General features: G+C 49.3%; 1 protein-coding gene across 1 annotated transcript; it reads right to left on the bottom strand.

The window, feature by feature from the left end:
- Positions 1-1,287: 1,287 nt before the first annotated feature.
- On the bottom strand, positions 1,288-20,223 carry LOC142791903 (uncharacterized). Its single transcript, XM_075885584.1, has 4 exons — positions 20,044-20,223; positions 13,410-13,562; positions 7,407-7,438; positions 1,288-1,707 (listed from the first exon to the last, which is right to left on the bottom strand). Exons 1-4 carry the CDS (start codon positions 20,147-20,149, stop codon positions 1,489-1,491), a joined length of 510 nt encoding a protein of 169 aa, XP_075741699.1. The 5' UTR covers positions 20,150-20,223; the 3' UTR covers positions 1,288-1,488.

Genomic DNA, 20,223 nt, shown 5'->3' with positions numbered 1-20,223 from the left:
TTCGCCCGCAAAAAAGAACATGGCTGGTCCCTCAGTCATAGGAACTGGTATAACACGAAAATGAAACGTGTATTCACACTGGTAGTTGAGCGTTTATTGCGCATTGTTTCGCTATAGGGTCGGACGAATGAATGCTATAGCAAGAAATTGTTATGTCACGACAAGAACGGCAAGCCACTCGAAAATTGCAGGGCCTTCCTGGAGCAGGAAATGCGCACGAAAGGAATATACACCAGACGAGCGCCAACGAATCTCACAATTGTTACTTGCCTGTGAGCAGCACTCTCCGTTCACAAGTGCGGCACTTGCTAAGAGCGTAGTGTCTTCTACCCTTCGTGCTCTTTCTTTAACGCACTCTTTGCGGTGCAAGCACAAGACGTCCAAACCACCGCGATCGCAAGATAAGCGCGGGCGCATTATGTAGAACGCATACCTGCTCACCATTCGCAGTAACTATTTTGCAAACAAAACTGTACTGGAGAGTTCAGTCAACTATATATATGTATGCCCGAAATAACAGACGGTACGCTCTAACTAAAAACAATTTATTACTTTTTTTTTGTTATATACACTGTTCGACACTCTGGTGCAACGAGTCCATCATACTGCATTGAAGTTGCGCATGCTATTAATGTGGCAATAAATATTCTTCAAAGAGGACCGGTTACTTGTCCGCGTCAATCAACAGCGCCATATAGCCTGGCAACCGATTACTGATTCGAATGACACCTACTGCTGACGCAAAACGTTGACGCCATCTTTTTCACAGGCATCGGTGTAAGATATTGTATAACCTTGCGATCAGCTACTGCTAACGGATAGGTAAACTCTAAGTTGATATAACACATTTATTCATATGGTGGATGGACGAGGGGTCAAAGGTCATGCGTGGAGTCGCACAATGTCACAAGCGGAGTGAGCGCTCTGCTCCTATCAGTGGCAGCTCGAAGATAGTGAAACAGCCGCACGTGTTCCGTTTAGCACAGATTTTAGAGAGCAAGCATACGCTTACATGGTTTACACGAATAAATTTACTGCCTGGACGTTCCACTCAAAGGGGATCATTAAGCCAATGTTGCTATAAAGAACACTTCAGTCTATCCTTTTCTCTTTCGAAACATTCTGGTGGGGAGGGAGAAAGGTCCGGGGTCGTGTAGGGGGTCTCACGAGGTCACATTAGTGAAATAAGGGTGCTCCGCTCAGACGAGTGCCAGGTGGAGGACCGTGGAGAGGCTGCCGCACATGTCCCGCTTGGTACAAAGCGTAGAAAACACAAGCATACGGGAACGTAAATCACACTACTAAATTTATTGGCTAGGCATTGTACTCGAATTATCTCGCACTTATAATCACTGCTAAAGGATCGTCAAGCCAATTTCACTATAAAAAACACTTGTGTCTCTCCTTTCCCTGTCCAAACTAATGTTTTGGTGGCGAAGGTAAGAGGGGGTCACACGAGGTCACACTAGCGGAGTTAGGGCGCACCGCTCACATGAGTGGCACGAAGCAGACGGTGAAGAAGCATCCGCACGTGTTCCTCCTGCCGATGTCCTCCTTTGTCTCCTGCGCCGATTCGCCGCCACAGAGGCCACACGCGCAGCGGCAGCAAAGGACCAGCAGCCCCATCACGGGCACCAGCACAGCCAGCATGCAGCTCAGCACCACCAGTAGGGTCGTGCCGGTCGTGACACTCAGCATGGTTTCTACCTGTACGCGAGCACATGCGTGATGAAGTTTTAGACCTTTAGATGCGAAGCAGCTCTTTGACTAGCCTGTGTAACGCTGTGCCTCTGTCCGCACCGCTCCCCTCGTCACAGGTGTTGGAGCGGTGCCAAGTAGGTCACGCCCTCCTAGCAGTGCATGGTGACGTCTCTTTCTCGCCTGCCGCGCGTTCACCGCGTGTCAGCTCTCTCTCACTTCACCCTCTCTACTGCTCGCAACGCTCGAGCCCACTCCTCGCATGGGTATCATCTAATCCGCGCCACCTTTCTCCATCTGTCGGCGAGAAGGCGCGAGCCAGTGGGTGCGCGCGCGCATCGAGAATGTCGCGTCGCCGACAATGTGGACAGTGCATGTGCCGCTGCTCGCCGCGGGATCGCGCCGACGGGCGGGACGCCGTCGCAGCATGCTTCGCACTAGTGTGCGCATACCTTACCCGGCTCTCACCGGCGTTTCGAGGGTTAGTGAGGCCGATCGCGTTCGCGAATGGCGACGTCAACACCAACGAGGCGCGAGCCAGGGAAGCCGAATGCAAGCGTCTTCAACGAGCCCCGCCTCCCGGGTCTTCCCCAGTTCTTTCTTAAGAAGCGACATTGACGAATCTCATTGGCTAACGCTCGTTTTCAGCAGCCTTGTTCTTCCTAACGCTTTGCCAGTTCCTGGTGAGACGAGGCCCTTGCTCCCTAACGATGGGACACTGGCCGGAGAAAAAAGGCGCATCGCGTCCGCTGAAAGATGACAGGCTAATGCGCTTAGACATGCGTACCTTTGTAAATCTTCCAAGATAGAAAGAAAATGGCGGCAGACGCTGACTGCATGTGGGAGAGGGTTGGAAGAGGGGGCGATCGTCGGTACTTAGGTAAAAGAGAAACGTTCTTGGCGCACGAGGAACGTTATGTCTGTTTGGTGAAATCGTTTACCATTGTCCTAATGTACGCGATGAAATCATGTCTTTTCCGTCTTTCATATCATACAAGTTGAATCCTTCTAGCAAAAAAAGCGGGGCCTCATTTCAGACAAAATTCTGTTCACAGTCCTTCACTCTTCGCACGTCAGTAGACTGGAACCACGTTCTAGAATCCGGCCTGCAAACCACTTCTTTCTTTAACAAATTAGTTAACATTGTATACTAAGACGCGTAAATATATGTTCGTTCTGTACAACCTGCTTGTTTTGCTCGAGTAAATACTTTCCACGTTATAGATCACTGTAAACCTGCGAACATGGCGCTGAATGCATACACATCTTGTTAATGATCACATTCGCTCCGTGACACCTTAGGCCCTGAGGGCACCAATAAATAAAAAAAGTTTCGCCGCGAGGGTGAAGCAATGATTGTGATAGCAAGAAATTATGATATAACACGAAGAGCGACAAGCAGCTCAATAATTTCAGTACACCGCTACAGCCCAAAGAAGGACGCTCGAAAACGCATAAGCATGGCCATTGGATAAAAAAAATCACAGCATATGCACGGAGTGCATGATGATGAATGTGGCAAAGCGTGCCTGCGTCCATCCGTCCGTGCAGGCACACGGACGGACGGATGGATTCACGGACTAAAGCACGAATGGACGGATGGATGGACGAACTTACCGACAGGACGGAAGCACGGACGAAAGGGAGTACGGACAGATGGGCAGACAGGCGGGCAGAAGCATGGACAGACAGACTAATGGGCGTGCGAGCGAACGAACGGACGCTTCACCCGACTAATCATTCACTGCTTGGATATGCTGTGAAAAAGGCCAACGCCATCGGGTTATATTATTCCCAAAGACATATACACACAACGCCACCTGTTGAGCAACTCATAAACTAGAGGTGGCTGCATACCACTACTACTACTAAAGAGGCGGGAACGACCCACGGTCTAAGAAGCCTCGTCCCTAAAAAGATCCAGCGGCCATCGCATATATATATTCACTGCAGCAAAAGTGTCAACTAACGACCGTCACAGTTGTTACGTGTTCTTACTTGAGGAACGCGCCGAAAATGTCCGCAGTGCAGAAGCCGATTATGTTTGATTTTCCTTCTTTCTTTCATTATTCTTTTGAACTGCGGCACTTGTAAGGACCCCTTTGCGTCTCCTGCCTCTCGATGGTGTCTGGCGCCCAGAGTGCGCCAAGTTCTTTTTTTTTCTTTTCTTTTACATCATGAATGGAAGAGATAAAGGCCACTTTTCTTTTCGAATCTCAAGTCTCCCTTTCAGTATGAAAGAAACTGTAAAAGTGTTGGTGATAAAAAATACGCTCAAGCTCTTCCGAGACATACGTACCATGAGCGGTAAATGGTGCAATGAGTAGCTCGCCGTTGCATCAGAGGTACAAGCACGGCGAGTGACTGTGCTGGCTAGCGCAGCGGGCTACGGAGCGAGGGGTCGTTTGCTGAAATCATCGGTATGTTGTCTTTCAGGGTCGAAACTCCTCTTAGTCTAAGACCCTTGCTGCTGTCACACCTAATTGATCCAACTCAGTCAAAGACTAACCAAGGACACAACCTCACCAAACTCCTACATACTTGCGATAAACCTCCACCAGAACTCCTCCAGGAACTTCGAAATCAGTACTTCCCAACATACCCCGCCGTATTGCATTCCGACTATACAGGTCCTCCTAATGAGCTCCTCGACCAACCCATTACAGCAGCCGAAGTTCAAGCCGAACTACAGAAACTAAGCACTTCCTCAGCCCCCGGTCCGGACGGTATTCACAACAAAGTACTACGTAATCTCGACGACCAATCAATTGCCGTCCTTACTGAATACTTTAATGAGTGCTGGCTAAGGGGCATCATCCCACCACAATGGAAAGAGGACAAGGTTGTCTTTATACCTGAACCTGGGAAACCTCTCCTTCCGTCTAACCTCAGGCCCATGTCCCTCACTTCTTGTGTCGGCAAACTCATGGAACATGTACTCCGAACCAGGCTTTGCCAGTACCTGTAGAAGGCAATAATCTCTTGCCTACTTGCATGCTTTGATTTAGTCCTGGTATTTTCCCGCAGGAAATTTACTGCAACTGAAACACCATATTCTCGACTCTCAAACTTGTGATACCAGAGCTATCTTAGAAGTAGATCTAACAAAGGCATTCGACGACGTTGCGCACTCCACTATCCTAGAGAACCTCATAACCCTGGGAGTCGGCGCAAAGACGCACCACTACGTCTGAGACTTCCTCAGACACCGCACAGCAACACCTTTGGCGATCACAGCCTGCCAGGCATCACGCTTGGCGTACGTGGTGCCTGGCAGGCTGTGATCTTAGGCTTTACCGACCGAAGCAACATACTTCAGCCATTCCCCCTAGCTCTCTCGCGCTAGGTGCCCACCCCATCCCACTTGTCTCGAAAATGCGGGTGCTAGGGCTAGTTCTCTACTCACATGGCGCACATGGAGAAGTCATTAGGATTCTCTAAACACATGCTCAGCAGACCACTCGACTGATTCGTCGCATAGGAGTCCGTCGGGCTGGCCTACGCGAGCGAAACACGCTTCGCCTCACCCATGCTTACATCGTAAGCCACACCTACCTCTCCGACAGAAGAAGAAAAACCCGGTTAACGCGCTTCTACGGAGTTTCACAAGAACGGCTCTGCGCCTTTCCTCAAGTACATTCAATGACAGACTTTTCAAACTTGGAGTACATAATACATTTGAAGAACTCGCTGAAGCCACCTTTACGGCACAAAGATGTCATCTGTCTAATCGGAGGCTGGCCGTGCTCTTTTGTCCCATTTAAACTTAGCCGCAGTTACACACTCACCTGAGCGGGTCCCCCTTTCTTCTAACCTCCGCTCTTACCTAAACGTAGTCCCATCCCGAAGAACAAGCATCCTTGCGAGACGAGAAATGCAGAAAGGCAAGGGCTCGGGCCCTCCAGAGACAATATGGCGAGGACCAGGATGTGGTCTACGTGGACGCAGCGGAATATGCGTCAGGATCCCGCATGGCCCTTGCGGTGGCTGACAATCAGGCAAATCTTCTAACTCCGTGCTCAATTGTCACACATTCCTCCACAGAGTCAAAAGAGGCAGCTATCGCGCTTGCTCTCATCTCAGCATCCGCCACCACAACCGTTAGCGACTCGAATGATCAGCTATTTTGAACTACGCCAACGGCTTGATATCCCGTACCGCTGCTCGCTTGCTACGCTTCTGGCAGCCTCAGCGTTCCAAAACCTTCATCTGGACGCCAGCACATACCGGCCTCCTTGGCAACGAGGAGGCTCATTCTCTAGCCCGAGGTCTCACATTCTGGGCAGGAGATATGGAGCCCCCTCCACAAGTGGAGGAGCGCTTGCTCTCTTTTCGTGATATTTTATCGTATTACTTGGATCAACGAAAAATATACACACCCCCAGCCCCATCCCTAAACATAGCGCAGGCCGCACGTTGGCGACACCTAAAAATTTGGACTGCTCCATACCCCGTATTACTAAACGCCCTTTACCCCGACCAATTCACCTCGGCGTAAAAACTTTGCGGCAAACCAGGAGACTTCCTCGACGTACTCCTCACATGTCCCACTTTCCCACATCCCCACCACCGGCTGTGGCAGTATCATACTGGGAAACCATCATGACCAGCACTTCTGCGTTCGATCAGCGCCGGATCATCTCGTGCGCCATGAAGAGGATCGCACTTCAAAGACTTTCCTTTGCTTTGTAAAGGTGCCTTCTCACCGTGAGGGAGCGCCCACGTGCCATGAGGGGGCTCGGGCCCCACGCTCTAAAGTGGCAATAAATGTTTCTGCCACCACCACCTTTTAGTCTAACCCTATCCTGCGTCAGGCGTAACCGACAGTATCAGACAGACAGACAGACAGACAGACAGACAGACAGACAGACAGACAGACAGACAGACAGACAGACAGACAGACAGACAGACAGACAGACAGACAGACAGACAGACAGACAGACGCACGGATGCACAGAAGCACGAACAAACACACGGACAGACAGACAGACGGGCGGGTGGACGCTTCGCCCCCCTCATCATATTTCACTCTGTGGATATGCTGTGATTTTTTTATGAGTCGGCAATGGCGAAAGTCAGCCGATAATGTCCATATCATTTCTATGAGAATAATTCATGAAAATCAGAAACAACGTCACCGGATCTAACGTTTCGACCAAGAAACCTTGTTTTCCTTGGCGCGTTGGTATGCTCACCTGACGAAACCAAGCAACCCTGTCGAAACCTTGGCTTCGTTTATACGTTCCCGAAAAGCATTTTGGCCCACGGCTTAGATTTAGTGCCCGTTAATGAACCCCAGGTGGTCAAAATTTCCGGAGCCCTCCACTATATACGACGTCTCTCATTATCATATGGTAGTTTTGGAACGTAAAATCCCAAAAACTATAATTATTTAAAAGTTATACGTTTCACATATCCTGCATGCATTCAGTCCGCTGTCGTGCTCCCTGAACACCATCTTTTTTTAGGGCTGACTGGCATTGCAGATTGCTTTCATTATTTATTCACAAATATTTTACAACCTCGCATGATCAAATTTAGCGTGAAGCGCGTACGAAACGACGTATGTGATCTCACTAAAGTCAACATAACTCTATTGCATGTTTGCCTTTTGTGCACACAGGCGTGAGCACGTTGCAAAATAAAGTTGTGCTAAGAAAATGACGTTACATACAAAATGACAGCAAAAGTAATCAGCACCGACTTACGGCATCGTAAGTGTCGTTCAGTGGCAGCAGGCCTGCAAAAGAAATGTGCTGCGTAAGGGTGGACTCAAGATAGACGCCACGCAGTGATTATAGCGCATCCCCTAACATAATACGCAGGGCCCCTCGTCGGGCTGAAGCCGGAAATCATAGAATACCTAGTACCTCGCATTGAACACATCATGTAGTGTAGAGAAGATGAGGCATTGCTAATTAAAATAAAACAAAAAGAAACAAGGGGCCGACATAAACTCACTATGTACACAACACCGCAGTTTGATTAAAAGTGATAGGAAATATGTAACATTCAATGACGGGAACGAGCTCGCGGCACATAAAAAAAAATTCGTGTGAGCTACATCTATCAAATCATCAAACAAAGAGTATGGCGCGAAGTAACAAAACAAACAAATAATTGCCCCCAGCTCTCCGAGGGGGATCGTGAGGAAACGCAAATGCATTTTTTTGCGCTGAGAGTACACCGCGCTGTAATTTTAATGGATTAAATTAATGACGACGCGGGGATTTGTGTGTTTAGAAAAAGGGGGCCACGATTTAGAGTACTAGGTACTCTACTGTGGGAGAGGTTAATGCCGTCCCATGCGAGAGATAAATACCGAACACATTCATCAACAAGCGAAAGGTTGAGAGTGAAGCTAGCGCCAGAGTTCCCTTAACTGTATATTAAGAAACTCTATGCTTCTTACGGACTTCGCAACGGGTGTATTACAAGCCTCTCGCCACTGCTTTGTGGAGGGCACTGCGACCATGCCATCTTTAAAACCCCTTAATACAGAGCAAGTAGCAACACCCTCCTCCATATCCTCTCCAAAGTGTCCAACACTCCTCTCCCTAGTCTCGAGACCTAATCTGTATCCTCTCCCGAACAGCCATCGGGCGGGCGCCGGCCCTATAACCCGGCTCGTGCCACTTTCCTATCAAGAATGCTATGTCACGCTGATAACACACACGATGCTCGTGGCGGCACAACAGGCGAGGGGCGGGAGAGGAGTATGCGTGGCGTGGTGGCTCGGTTAAAAGAGTGGCGGTACTTTCCTAAAAATATCCAGAGACTTTACCCCTGTATTCATGAACGCACCTTCACTCAAAAGCCTTCCTCGACTTGAAAAAGTCGACGGGAGCGCCCTCTCTTGGCAGACCAAGTCACTGCATATCGGCAATATTCTGCAGCGATTATTGAGAAGCGCAGCGTCAATTTCAGTCGAGCAGCGGCGCAGTGCTCAACTCAGTCAAGTGAAGGATGGAATTCGAGTCGAGGAGCGTTTCTGAATACGGGGGTTAGCCATCTTTCAAGCACCTGCCCTCTTCCGCCACTCCGTATACAGCGCGCGCGACGCCACCTACGGGCGCAGTTCTCAACTCACCGCGCGTTGAAAAACATGTTGCTTGATCGTTGAAGAGGCACAAATGGTTTATGGCATTGCTCATACTTGATGATGCTGGGCTTGAACCTATCCGCCTCTGAAGAGTGCACTTTGCTGGCAGTGTCACAAGCCCCGAAGTGCGCGCATGATCGTATAGGCTTTTTGTGACAGAAAGCGGCATACCACACACCCCTTGCAACATCGTTTGGGTACGCTGAATGCTTTCTTCCGTCACATTATATTCGATGCAACAGAAACACGGTTTCTTTCTCTCCTTTCTGTGCATCTGCGGCAATTTTCTTACCGCATGCGAGGTGCTTGCTTTCGCGATAATATTGGGACGCTTTTTTTTTCGGCTCTAACTGCACTTTCTCACACTTTAAACGATGGTGCGACACTTTGAAGTGCAAGCGTCCTTTCATAGTCTTGTATAGACCCGCCCGATGAGCGTCACTGTTTATTGTTTGCGTACAAACGCTTGCTGCTTCTTGTTCAGTGAAAGAGTCTTCTCAAGTTACAACATCCAGATCTCTTTCGTTGGTCTCCGCTTTTCGCTTCCTCGATGTTTGACGTAGGGGCCAAACTCGTGAAGCATGATCTTGGCGAGGCTTTTATGCACTTGAAATCATGTAGGAAAGATATTTCTCGAAAAGAGTAGGCGCTCGCGCCACCAGGAATAAGTTTTCTGATGCGGAACACAGGCACAAAGTCTTCATCGTGCAAGTGTCTGCTGCATACGACTGTCGATGCAGACTTGTCGTTGATGATGAGGTTGTCTTTCACAATATTATTGTGTCCCTTGCCGCACAGCTCAGTATTGTTTGGGAATTGGTGAGAAGGAACACCGGGTGTTTTCCCCGAACGGGACTTGCAATACGAAACCACGGCGAACGAGCGGCCGTGACGGAACACAGCAATACACTTTCACAAAGCTAATATATATCCACGTGCGTAATGCGCGCACTGAAGGTTGTGCGACTGCCTTCTTGACTCAGAAACTTACTGTAGACTGAACACTGACAAAGCACCGAATTAAATGCAGCCAGGGTGGGTAAATTTCAAAATAAAGCAAGCCACACTAGAGGTAAAAGACAATTCACAACAACCTGCTTGTAGCAAAGCCACTAGCGAAATTATACAGATTTTTTTTGAAAAACAGGTGCCTACTTGCCGAAAAGTTGTAATGTTGTCAATTTCTATTTCTAAACATGTTGTTCTACGAACTAGGAAGATAGCGCAAAACTCATTTGCACTACAGTTTTAGTTCCGGGGCAAGTGGCTTAAGAGCGTAAGCAGCTGCGTACTTCGTTCGCATTCTTCATGGACGTAGCTTGCAGTACATAGGAATGCAAAAGGGCTTGGAGTCTCCGGAATCAATATTTCTAGGCGGTGTTAACACTTTCACAACGCACACCACCACTCTCTGTGCGTGCCGTCCAAAGACGTTGATCGGCAACAAGGGTCCTCTCTTTTTTTTTACTTTCTTTCTCCTTATACGCAGTTTCTTTTAGCCATTAGATATACAACACACGTTCGTATTTAAAAAAAAAAGTTGTCAGGCTGCAGACAGCAGCTATTAACCCTGAACACACTCCAAATGTATTTGGAAAAATTTTTTAAAGAAAATATCTAGCAAAGGGAAGGCGAACTCGTAATTCCGTGAGCGACCTCTCTTAATTGCGACGTCGTTGTCCGATGAGACCAAGGGTCAAAGGTGTTTAGTGCCCTCCGATTGCAGAACAGCTGCAGCATTGTTCTTCTATCTATCTGATCGTGTCCACTGCTTTATGCCTTCTGAATGATTCCACTCACTAGCCGATTCTTTTGCATTTTCACTGAGTTTCAGCTTGTATTATCCACGAGCACATATATACCTACATTAAGCGGCAAGCCGTCTGGTAAATTAGTTTTCTTGGAGTGGACGATTCTCCCTGTATCCACGATTTCTTTAATAATCCCCCTCTCTCTTTCATCGAGAACTCTTATGCCACGGTTTCACATCGACAAACTCCCTTGTGCAGTGTGTGCGGCGCAGAAGATTCAATGTCAGGGTCGCTGCGCCCCTACCACCGACGGGTGGCGAAACATACTCAGAAACTCTCCCATTGTATTCGCGACGGGTGAGAAGGCCGTAAGGAAAGAAGTGAGCCCCTGCGCAGTCTAGCCCCGCCGTGTCCATCAACGCCTCCTCTAGAAAGATGCCTGTGACATCGCATGCTTTCCTGTGGGGACGGGTTCCTCGTAGTTCAGTGCTTTCTCCGCAAGGAGCGCTCGCAGCCAACCCTACTACTTCCGCTCAATTCGGAAGTGACGCCATCATGAAGACACGACCGTGTCGCCTTCGCGATGGTAGTAGACATTGCTTTAATCTCAGAGCCGGCAAGGTTTAAAGCAGCCGCAGCAGCGAGCACTCAACGCCGATACTGTGAAGGAAACGGAGACTGACATGTGGAGAATCGGCATGGTTAAGAAGGTGGCACTAGAGATCTATCGAACGTTTAAGCGGGAAATTGCCGAGGAAAGGATCTATGATAATACTTGGGGTAGTCCGCTACTGTTTGAGGCCAGGACAGGAGTATTGCGAACCAAGACATATCGGGCCAAATACGAAGGGGTAGACACGGTATGCAGTGCATGTGGATAAGAGGGGGAAACTGCCGAACACTTGATAATGTTCTGTAAAGGGCTTCACCCTCTAGTTCAGGATGATGTCACACAGAGTTTTTCAGAGCACTGGGATTTAGGGACAGGGAGGGCAAAATAGACTTTAGGCGGGTAGAATCAACTAGAAGAAGGTTGTCTGATTGGTGGCTAAAGCCAAGGTACGAGTGAAAATTAAACCCTTCACTGCAAAGTACCAGTCCTCAACTTTACTATTTAAAGAAAAAAAGATAAATCTAGTGGTTAGTTCACTAAATATTATGGCTAGGCGGCGTTAGCCGCCGCCCAATCTAAAGAGTATAGCCACATCCACCCATCCATCCATCGTATGGGCAGCGGAGAGAGAGAGAGAAATATTTGTTTATTTAGAAACAGTGTTCTGAGCGGACCCGGTGTCACTCTAAAGTGGCAGGGTTCCCTAGGTCAGGAACCCTCTGGCTCCGACTGCCCTCTTGGCCCAGGCGACAAGTTGTGAAGGAGATAAAAGGAGAGGCAAAGAACCAGCTTTTAGGCTCAAGTCGCAGGCATATTTCTAGAAGAGGCGTTGTATCCACTCACTCTACGCTACTCCAGCCGCGCCATAGAGCTTCCTAAATATACACTAGAGGGAACTCTGGTGCTAGTGTCTGCGCGCGCGCTTCAGCGAGCAAAGAGTTGATGGTGTAATTCACGGATTTGTCTAATTTCCATACATCTTGCTCGTGTGTGTTCGCGTTGATTGAGGCAGCTTCCACGAAAGAAAAATCAGCAAATTTTCAGCGGTTGTGCTTCACCACCTTATTCTTTTAGGCTTCTCATTTCAAATAGGGTCACGAAGGTAAAAAGGTTTCTTTCCTTCGAAGCAAAACCGGAACAGCAGTAAGCGAAGCCACAAGTGCGATACGCCACCCGCAAGCTCAAAGACTAGGCAAATCTGTGTACTACCCATAATTCCCGTGGTCGCTGGACAATCGCAGAGCCAGAGTCCCCTCTAGTTAATTTTACGAAACTCTATGGCCCGCAACACCTGCTCCGGTTGCTAGGGGCGAGGATAAGCGCACGTGCCCGCAGCTGTCTCTATGGAAGAGAGAATAAGAGCGGAGAGATAATACTTGCAAGCGCGCGGACACCAACAGACGCCTGATATGCCCCGAATAAGAAATGCATTCACATTTAAAACACCGACCAAGGTAAGATACACCAAAATTAAAAAGACACTTCAGCTCCCAAACGGGAGCCTTGGTCAATGTCATTGGGTAGATCGGCAAGGCCTATTAATTTACGCTCTTGTCTTCACGTTTCGAGCAAAGCACTCATAATTGCGGCCCCAGCTGTCATTAGTTTGCGCGGCCAGTGCTAAAGAAGCTGCAGGCTTGGTTACGTCGCAACTTTGGCGACAGAACACTGGTGGCCAACGTACGACAAGAACAGAGCGTATTCTATCGTGCTCGTCGGTTCTGGGTTCCACCCGACACCTGACCCACAGCCCCACACCAAAAATGAATGCGACCTGCAAGCGATAAAAGAATTGTGCCCTGTAAAAGCTAAAGAAAACGCGACAGCATGCACTGAGCCTTGAAACGGTCAAACTAAATGATTCTGAAGACTTAATTGTCTGGTTGCTTCTAGGATATTTATAGACCTTAGTTAGGTGATGTATGTCCTTTCTAGGTTCTTTCTAGGCTTGTGACAATGGGTTGATCCTCAGTGTAGAGATGTTTGAGTTAAGCCACACATAGACTCGACATGGGCACGTCGTCGTTGGCCTTCTATCACTGCCGGGTCTTCCCGCAGCTGCCGTAACCTTTCCTCTTCCCTGTTCTTAAGGGGTACATACTTGGGGGTTTTCACCTCACCGCCATCGCTTCACGGTCGTTAGTTGGGTTCCTTCCTTTTTAATGCAAGTTGTGTGCAGTAAAATTTACCCAATTTCTGCAGCACATAGCCGTTTGCGCTGCTATTGAAAAAGCCGAGCACCCACCTTCTGGGATGGTCGGCTCGTGGAGCACCATCGCCGCCAAGTGCCTCTGCAACCAGCCGACCAGGCTGCGCACGCCCGCGTGCTCGTGTCTCTCGTACTTCGTGTCATGGCCGGGCGCCGTGCTGAACGTGATGTTGGTCTTGCCCGTGCAGGCTGCGAACCAGTTGATCGACGAGCAGTTATCGCGAGTTCGTTTCAATTGGCTTATCTCTGTGCGTGTCTATCGCGGTCAGTATGAGCTACACGCCACGAGAGCGCGTGACAGCTGTGCTCTGCAAGGCTGTACAGTGGCACCGATCGTGCCATACTCCCGAGTCGATTCCCAGTATTTAGAGACATCTGTACGTGGCGCCATCTATCGGCGGCGGCAATGGCGTCACGGCGTAACTGAATGAGGAATTGGCGAAAAAGTTTATCGTTTAAAATAAGCTAGAGATGTGATGTGGAAAGGCAGGAAGGTCAAGCCATAGTTATCAAAATTGACTCTGGAATACATGCAATGTATAGGATTTTGATGCATATTAGGTACGAGGGGGGGGGGGCCTCAATAGCGAAGTGAGGGCGAAGAGAGTAGGGCATAGCGTGGCTATGTATGGCACAACGTGGGCAAAATCTTGTGTAGCATAGTCATGCGTAGTATATAATACCGCGAGAAGATGCTAAGTCATGGATGTAGAGTGTACAGTACCATAAGGAGGTGCAAAGCCATGGATGTATAGTGTATAGTACGACAAGGTGATGCGAAGCCACGGATGTATAGTATATAGTACCACAAGGAGATGTGAAGCCACGGATGTACAGTATGTAGTACTACAAGGATATGTGAAGCCATGGATGTACCACAGAACACCTGGATGTACAGTGTGTAGTACCACAAAGAAATGCGAAAAGGAAGTGATTGTGAAGAGGAAAGAAAGACATAACACAGCCGTGTAGTTTAGTATAGTATAGTATAGCATAGTATAGTATAGTATAGTATAGTATAGTATAGTATAGTATAGTATAGTATAGTATAAGATAGTATAACAAAGAGGTGGAAATAGAAGTGACGGCGAAAATAAAAAAAATGTGAGAGAGAAATGACGACGGAGAAGGTAAAGTACAGCGTAGCCATGTATAGTATAGTATAGTAAGGGATTTTGAAAGAAAAGTGAGTTAGAGGGAAGGTAACCAGGAAGAGTAGAGTTGGCAGGGCACCACCGAATCACAAATGAAGCTTTCGTTTGCAGCTGCGCATGTCTGTTCGCGCTTGTTCGCAAACGTGAGCGTCGCCGAAGGGCACGCAAATCACTGCTTCCACACTTCCTACAGCTTTCACGTTGCGTTTACACGTCATGCTTATGACTCAACAAAAAAAACACAACTCTGCATAGGTCAGCCTGAAAATAAATGCTCGATACCAAGATTTTTCAGCGTGACCTAGAAATGAAAAGTGACATATGTCAGTTTTTCCAGCAATTAATAAAACATGGTGATAACTTAGTGAGTAAACAAAATGCTTCTTGTGACTGCACGCGACTGCCGCCAATGTGCAGTGTTACGACCGGCCCTGGGGAGCCAAGCAGGAAGAGGTTTGGGGGAGAACCGGTTCTTGACCTGATGGTGTCGTCCACCCCCACCTCCCCATTCGGGTTCCTCCTCGCCGGGAGAGCTCCGGGGTCTGCTGTGCGTTCGTGACCATGTTTGGTAACATTTTAGGGCGCCGTGACCATATATGGACCTCATGTTGGGATGTGCCACTCCATGTGTTGTGAGGTGTGTTTCCCCCTCTCTCGTGGCCGAGGGGCCGGAGACACCGTATTGGCTGACGATGCGGACGGGGCGCCCAGTGTCAACGGCGCGGCGCTATAAAATGCCGAAGACGTTTTGTATCACACGCACTCTTCTCTCTTTGGGTCAGTTGACCACTTCTCCACATGTAAATAAATCTCTGTTGTTCGTTCGGGCGCTTCTTCGCGCTGAATTGTTGGGCGATGGATCCTGCGACGGGGCCAGCTACCGAAAACGAGACCAGCAGGACCCGGAGTCCCAACAACTGGATGGCAGCGGCGGGTTGCTGATAACCCCGAAAGCGACCACTGGACGGAGTGAGCCCGAAGTTCAACAACGGGACGACAGGAGAAGGATTACACGAGCTCATCGACTTCCAGAGGGAACCGAACGGCACTTCTGAGAGAAGCACGACGCCGGAGACATGACTGCGAACTGGGTGAGTGCCGGCTTTCTCTGTTAAATTTTACCAGGCATCTACTCTATGTGTTAAGTAAAAGCTGGTAGAGAGGGGCTGTCTTGGTCATTGGGTTAACAGGTAACTTGCGTCAGGCAGAAATTGTGTGATAGCTTGGTTAAGCTCTTTCTGTCAGTGGCGTCAAGGTTAACAGTGACAGGGCAGGATTCCGTGTAAGAGCTTTTGAAGCTTTATTTGTAGACTAAGTTAACGGAAAACTTGAGGCAAGGCAGGTATCTAGAGCTGTCGTTGCCGTCAAGGTTAATTAGTTGCAGGACAGGGATCTTTGTGGAACAGAGACAGCGGTACTGGAAGCAGCCATGAATCGGAAATCCCTGCGAAAGTCCATGTTGTTGCTACTTTCAAGGGAGTTGAATCTGGAGGTGTCGGACTCTCAAAGAAAGCCAGATCTGATAGAGGCGATTCTCGCATTGGAAGCGGAGGATGACGAGCTGTCAGAATGTGTCGAGGAGATTCAGGAGAGGCAAGCGGCAGAGGCCGAAAGAAAGGCGGCCGAGGCCGAAAGGAAAGCGGCAGAAGCCGAAGCAGATAAGATGCGGAAGCACGAGCTTGAAATGAAGCGCCTCGAGCTAGAGATTAGCCATAATAGTAGAACAGGAGGCAGCGAGGCATCCGGTACAGCAGAGCGGGTCAGGTTCAAAATGACGGACCTAATGAGATCGTACAAGCTAGGGGAGGACATTGGGCTGTTTCTCGTCAACTTTGAGAGAACGTGTGAAAGGCAAGGTTTCAGCCAGGATACATGGCCTCAACGCTTGTTGTCCCTACTTCCGGGGGAGGCCTCAGAAGTAATCGCGCGCCTCACGAAAGAGGAGGCTGACGAATACAGTGAGGTAAAGTCGAGCCTTCTCAAGAAACACAGGTTGTCAGCGGAAGGTTTCAGGCAAAAATTTCGCAACGCCGTAAAAGAGAACAATGATTCATACCCGGAGTTTGCTTACAAGTTAATGGCCAACATGGGGGAGTGGCTCAAAGAGGCAAAGGCGTATGGGAATCACGACAAGGTGCTCGAGTGTATCGGTCTGGAACAATTCTATCAAAGGTTACCAGAAAAGGTGAGGTTCTGGGTGCAGGATAGACCGGACGTGAACACCGTAACGAAAGCCGCAGAGCTCGCTGAAGAATTCGTTACGCGCCGCGCCCTCGGGGCAAACAGCGAGCCTAAAAGGGAAAAATTCCTACGACCGAATAAGGCGCCGTTTAGAAAACAACCGACAAGTCTCGCACAAAAGGGTGAGTAAAACAATTCATCTAACCATGGGGCGTCGGCAGAGGCAAGCAAAAGTAAATTTGAGGCGAGAAAACCGGCTGCTTGTTTCAATTGTCACGAAACAGGGCACTTCGCGAAACACTGCCCGAAAGAAAAGGTGGCCTTTTTATCTATAAATGAAGCCGACGAGAACATGAAGTTGTTAGAGCCCTATATGTACGACCTTACCGTGAACGGCAAGCAGTGTCGGGTTCTTAGAGACTCCGCAGCCACTATGGACGTAGTTCATCCGTCTTTTGTTCAGTCTGGACAGTATTCAGGAGACTGTGCCTGGATTAGACAAGCCGTATAAGCAAACAGTCAGTGCCTTCCCGTAGCTAAAGTTGTCCTTAAAGGCGCATTTGGTACGTTGGAAACGGAATCCGCGGTATCGCCATATCTACCCCCTCAGTATCCTTACTTATTTTCAAATAAGTCAGATCAAATGCTGAAGGAGAAAGGTCTAACGTTGGGAGAAGGCATAGTGCAGGCACTGACTAGATCGAAGGCACGTGCGCTGGCTGCAAGAGCAACATTCACTGAGGCAAACAAGCCTCAAATCGACAACGAGCCTGGTTGCGAGTTTGACACCACGGTAACAAATCGACTTGTGCGAGAACAGGCTGCAGAAGCCGTAGTCGCGGAAGCAACCATTCCTAAAGGCGACGATGAACCTCCTCCCGAATTGGAAGGGGTCAATTACGCCTCGTTGACCGAGCAAATAGAAAATGCCGTTGCTCCCAAGCCGATTCCTGGTAGTACAGAGGATAGCACAGAGGGTGACACATTCCAGGTACTAGGAAATACAAAAGAGTTGTGTGTCATGCCAACTTCGGATAATTTCAGTCGGCTGCTGCAGGTGAGTCCCGCTTCATTAATAACCGAACAAAAGGGGGACCCGACGCTTAAGCAATTCCAGGACAGTTCGAAAGAGGGAATCGCCAAACGAAATGTGAGATTCCAAGAGAGGAGCGGCATACTCTATCGAAAATGTCTAGATAGGCGAGGAGTAGAGTTTGACCAGGTAGTCGTACCTCAGGCGTATCGTCAGGATTTGCTTAGTTTGGTGCATGGAGAATCATGGTCAGGCCACTTAGGCGTAAAGAAGACGAAAGATTGTCTTTTACAGGAATACTACTGGCCTGGATGCTTTAAAGATGTAGAGAGGTTTGTAAAATCTTGCGATGTGTGTCAGCGAGTGGGTAAGCCGGGAGATAAGGCGAAATTTCCAATGAAGCTGGTACCCGTAATCACGGAGCCCTTTCGTCGGTTGGTAATTGACACAGTAGGTCCTTTGCCCAAGACAACTTCAGGCTACCGTCACATCCTGACCTTAATCTGCCCCGCTACTAAATTTCCAGAGGCGGTCCCGCTAAAAGAGCTAAGTTCCGTGGAAGTAGTGAACGCACTTCTGTCCGTGTTTGCCCGGGTAGGCTTTCCTGCCGAGATACAATCAGACCAGGGCACCATTTTCACGAGTGCCTTAACGACAACCTTTCTAGAGCGGTGTGGCGTGAAATTATTGCATAGTTCAGTCTACCATCCGTAGTCGAACTCGATAGAAAAGCTTCACTCCGTGATGGAGCGAGTGTTAAGAGCCAACCTGTGCTTAGTTCACCGGACTACTCGAGGCCTTTCATAGTCCAATGCGACGCTAGTGATAGAGGCATGGGGACAGCTCTTAGTCAAAGAGATGAGGGGGATCAAGAGCATCCCGTCCTCTATGGTAGCCGGAAACTCACCCTTCGCGAGCAGGTTTACAGCGCTAGCGAAAAGGAATGTGCGTGCTTGGTTTGGGCAGTCCAGAAACTGGCTTGTTATATTGCCGGAAGCAAGTTCATTGTGGAAGTGGACCACTGTCCTCTGACCTGGCTACAGACCATGTCCTCTAAGAACGGCCGCCTGCTGCGTTGGAGCCTCGTTTTGCAACAATATACGTTTGAAATACGCTACAAAAAGGGTGTACTCCATGGCAACGCTGATGGCTTAAGTCGATGCCCCTGACGCGAGAGGATGTCTCGAGAACTCTGGCATTTTTTTTCCTGACCTAGACAAGAGCTAGTGATTGTTTTTTTACTCTTTTAGGTGTACTTGTTTGAAAACGTTGAAGACACGGCTATCCAGGGTTTCGGGTTCGGTGTGCTTCCAGTGTTGTTGTTTTGTGTCACCTTAAAGTGTGAGTAACATTTTGAATAAATTGTGTATTTCCTTTAATATCAGTTAAAGGGGAAAATTGCCTGGTGGAGTTTGGCGGAATTGTCCGGCGCTCACCGGCTGAGTAGTTGTGTTTTCATGTGCGTATGTGATGTCTGTTGAGCCCTCAATGAAGCAGGTGTTGCCCTCTACTTCATCAAAGACGGTCGTCACCAAACCGACTGCCGGCGCTGATCTCTCCGGATAGTGGCTGCAAACCTCAGCCCCTCGAGATCTTCACCCCCCCCCCCCCGCGCGAGAGACTGTTACGACCGGCCCTGGGGAGCCAAGCAGGAAGAGGTTTGGGGGAGAACCGCTTCTTGACCTGACGGTGTCGTCCACCCCCACCTCCCCATTCGGGTTCCTCCTCGCCGGGAGAGCTCCGGGGTCTGCTGTGCGTTCGCGACCATGTTTGGTAACATTTTAGGGCGCCGTGACCATATATGGACCTCGTGTTGGGATGTGCCACTCCATGTGTTGTGAGGTGTGTTTCCCCCTCTCTCATGGCCGAGGGGCCGGAGACACCGTATTGGCTGACGATGCGGACGGGGTGCCCAGTGTCAACGGCGCGGCGCTATAAAATGCCGAAGACGTTTTGTATCACACGCACTCTTCTCTCTTTGGGTCAGTTGACCACTTCTCCACATGTAAATAAATCTCTGTTGTTCGTTCGGGCGCTTCTTCTCGCTGAATTGTTGGACGATGGATCCTGCGACGGGGCCAGCTACCGAAAACGAGACCGGCAGGACCCGGAGTCCCAACAGCAGCAAGTACGACTTTCCCAGTGCCCGTGGTTTCTCTTTTCGATTCTCGGTGCGAGCTAGCTGGACCAGCTGATAAAACCTGCAGAGCCTTCAGCATTCGCCAACTGCGCCGCATGCAGGCGCCTGGCGGATTCACGTTTCTAACGCTACGCGTAATAGACATGTGAGTTTAGCACTCACTCTGAGCACCGTCAGTCGGAACCGTCGCTTGCAGGCTCGTGAGCTGAAGCAACGCGGCCAGGACTGTGGCACGCCTCCGGCCGGGGTCTCGGAGGCCAGGGGTCATCGCGACGTGGCGCCCACACACACACGTCGCGGGGCACTCTCGGTGAAATCCGGAAAACCACCCCACGACTTGCG

This window comes from Rhipicephalus microplus, unplaced genomic scaffold (assembly GCF_043290135.1).
Source record: "Rhipicephalus microplus isolate Deutch F79 unplaced genomic scaffold, USDA_Rmic scaffold_198, whole genome shotgun sequence".
NCBI lineage: Eukaryota > Metazoa > Arthropoda > Arachnida > Ixodida > Ixodidae > Rhipicephalus > Rhipicephalus microplus.
This window is presented reverse-complemented; position numbering and strand designations above follow the sequence as displayed.